The sequence below is a fragment of the Lucilia cuprina genome, chromosome 6, assembly GCF_022045245.1.
Source record: "Lucilia cuprina isolate Lc7/37 chromosome 6, ASM2204524v1, whole genome shotgun sequence".
Classification (NCBI taxonomy): Eukaryota; Metazoa; Arthropoda; class Insecta; order Diptera; family Calliphoridae; genus Lucilia; species Lucilia cuprina.
The window spans coordinates 8,360,464-8,362,425 of NC_060954.1; the positions used below are offsets into that span (position 1 = coordinate 8,360,464).

At 26.9% G+C, this 1,962-nt stretch overlaps 1 protein-coding gene across 1 annotated transcript in view; it reads left to right on the forward strand.

Moving 5' to 3' along the window:
• Positions 1-1,122: 1,122 nt before the first annotated feature.
• Positions 1,123-1,962, forward strand: part of LOC111691223 (glycine receptor subunit alpha-2) — a 5,959-nt gene continuing 5,119 nt past the window's right edge. Inside the window, exons 1-2 of the mRNA XM_046955839.1 lie at positions 1,123-1,370; positions 1,441-1,449. Coding sequence (XP_046811795.1) covers positions 1,312-1,370; positions 1,441-1,449 — 68 coding nt within the window. The 5' untranslated portion in view covers positions 1,123-1,311. The remainder of the gene's footprint in view (positions 1,371-1,440; positions 1,450-1,962) is intronic.

Below are 1,962 nucleotides of genomic sequence, written 5' to 3' on the forward strand. Positions count from 1 at the left end.
TATAGATCAGTCTATAGTCTGGACTATAGATCAGTCTATAGTCTGGACTATAGATCAGTCTATAGTCTGGACTATAGATCAGTCCATAGTCTGGACTATAGATCAGTCTATACTTTACATCAGTCTATAGTTTGAACTATAGATATGTATATAGTGTAGACTATAGATAAGTCATTAGCCTAGACTATAGATCATTCTACTGTCAGGACTATAAATCAATCTATAGTTTCGAATATAGATCGGTTTATAATCTGAAATATAGATTAATCTATAGTCTGACATTAGATTAAAAATCTTTCTTTAGCCTAGACTATAAATCAGTCTAAAGTATGTACTAAATATCAGTCCGTAGACAAGACTATAGATAATTATATTGTGTGTAGGGTATTAATATTTAGTTACGTCTAGTAAAACATTTTTTTAGATATGAATTAGATAGTGTTTTATGTATGTAGTTGCAATTTTTTGTATTTCTATGATAGTATTTGTTTTGGATAACTGAAAAAAACTAAACCTATAACAAAAAAAGATGAATATCTTTATTATCATCAGTATTATCTTGTCCAAGCTATTGCTGGCAGTGATAATTCAATGTATGTAGTTTTTTCCTTAGATTTGTTAGTTTATTCAATGAATAACTACTTAAGCATACGGTTGCAAAATTAAAAAAAAATTCAAATACTTAAAAGTAATAAAAATAATAATAAATAAAATATAGAATAAAATCTCCAAAAAAAAAACAAAACATATTAATTACAAAATCTACAAAAAAACCAACAACTATTAAGCAAATAAAAACGAAACAAAAATCTACATAAATAGCCACTGGTATCCTGTGTCATTTATTAATGAAATTAATAAATTTATGCAAATTTCTCTTTAAACAATAAAAGAGATTTTAAGTGTCTTATAACAATTTAGTAACAATTATAACAACGAAGTGTGAAATAAGAAAATTAAATTCAACGATTTGTAAAAATAAAATAATAATAAAAATCTCTGGAAATGCTAATACCTCTAACGCCTTTGCTTTTAAAAATGTTTAATGTTTAGAAAATACAAATAATAATAATAATAAAATAATAAAATTTAATGTTACAATTCAAGAAAATAAAAAGAAGAATCCTGTAGTGACCTGTATTTATTTCAAAGAAAAAAAATATTAAAATAGTAAAAATTATGAAAATTTTACAATTTAAAAGAGTGAGATGATTTAAAATTTTGTTGCTTTTCCTTTCTTTTGGTTTCTGTTCGATTTTATTTTATTTTTATAACGGCAAATTTTTTATTTGGTCCCAAACCCAAACAATAATGTTAGACCGTTATACGAATCTGGTATTTTCATTTGGATTTGGTGTCATACTAATGTGGTAAGTTAAAATATGAAATTATTTATTTAATAGATTAATAATTATGAGTTATTCTTTAGTTTTAATTCAGTACTGTGCTGTTTTAGATCTGTTCTAGTTCCGTTCTAGATCTGTTCTAGTTCTGTTCTATTTCTGTTCTAGTTCTGTTCTAGTTCTGTTTTAGTTCTATTCTAGTTCTGTTCTAGTTCTGTTCTAGTTCTGTTCTAGTTCTGTTCTAGTTCTGTTCTAGTTCTGTTCTAGTTCTGTTCTAGTTCTGTTCTAGTTCTGTTCTAGTTCTGTTCTAGTTCTGTTCTAGTTCTGTTCTAGTTCTGTTCTAGTTCTGTTCTAGTTCTGTTCTAGTTCTGTTCTAGTTCTGTTCTAGTTCTGTTCTAGTTCTGTTCTAGTTCTGTTCTAGTTCTGTTCTAGTTCTGTTCTAGTTCTGTTCTAGTTCTGTTCTAGTTCTGTTCTAGTTATTTTCCTAGTTCTGTTCTAGTTCTGTTATAGCTCTGTTCTAATTCTGTTCTAGTTATGTTCTAGTTCTGTTCTAGTTCTGTTCTAGTTCTGTTCTAGTTCTGTTCTAGTTCTGTTCTAGTTCTGTTCTAGTTCTGTTCTA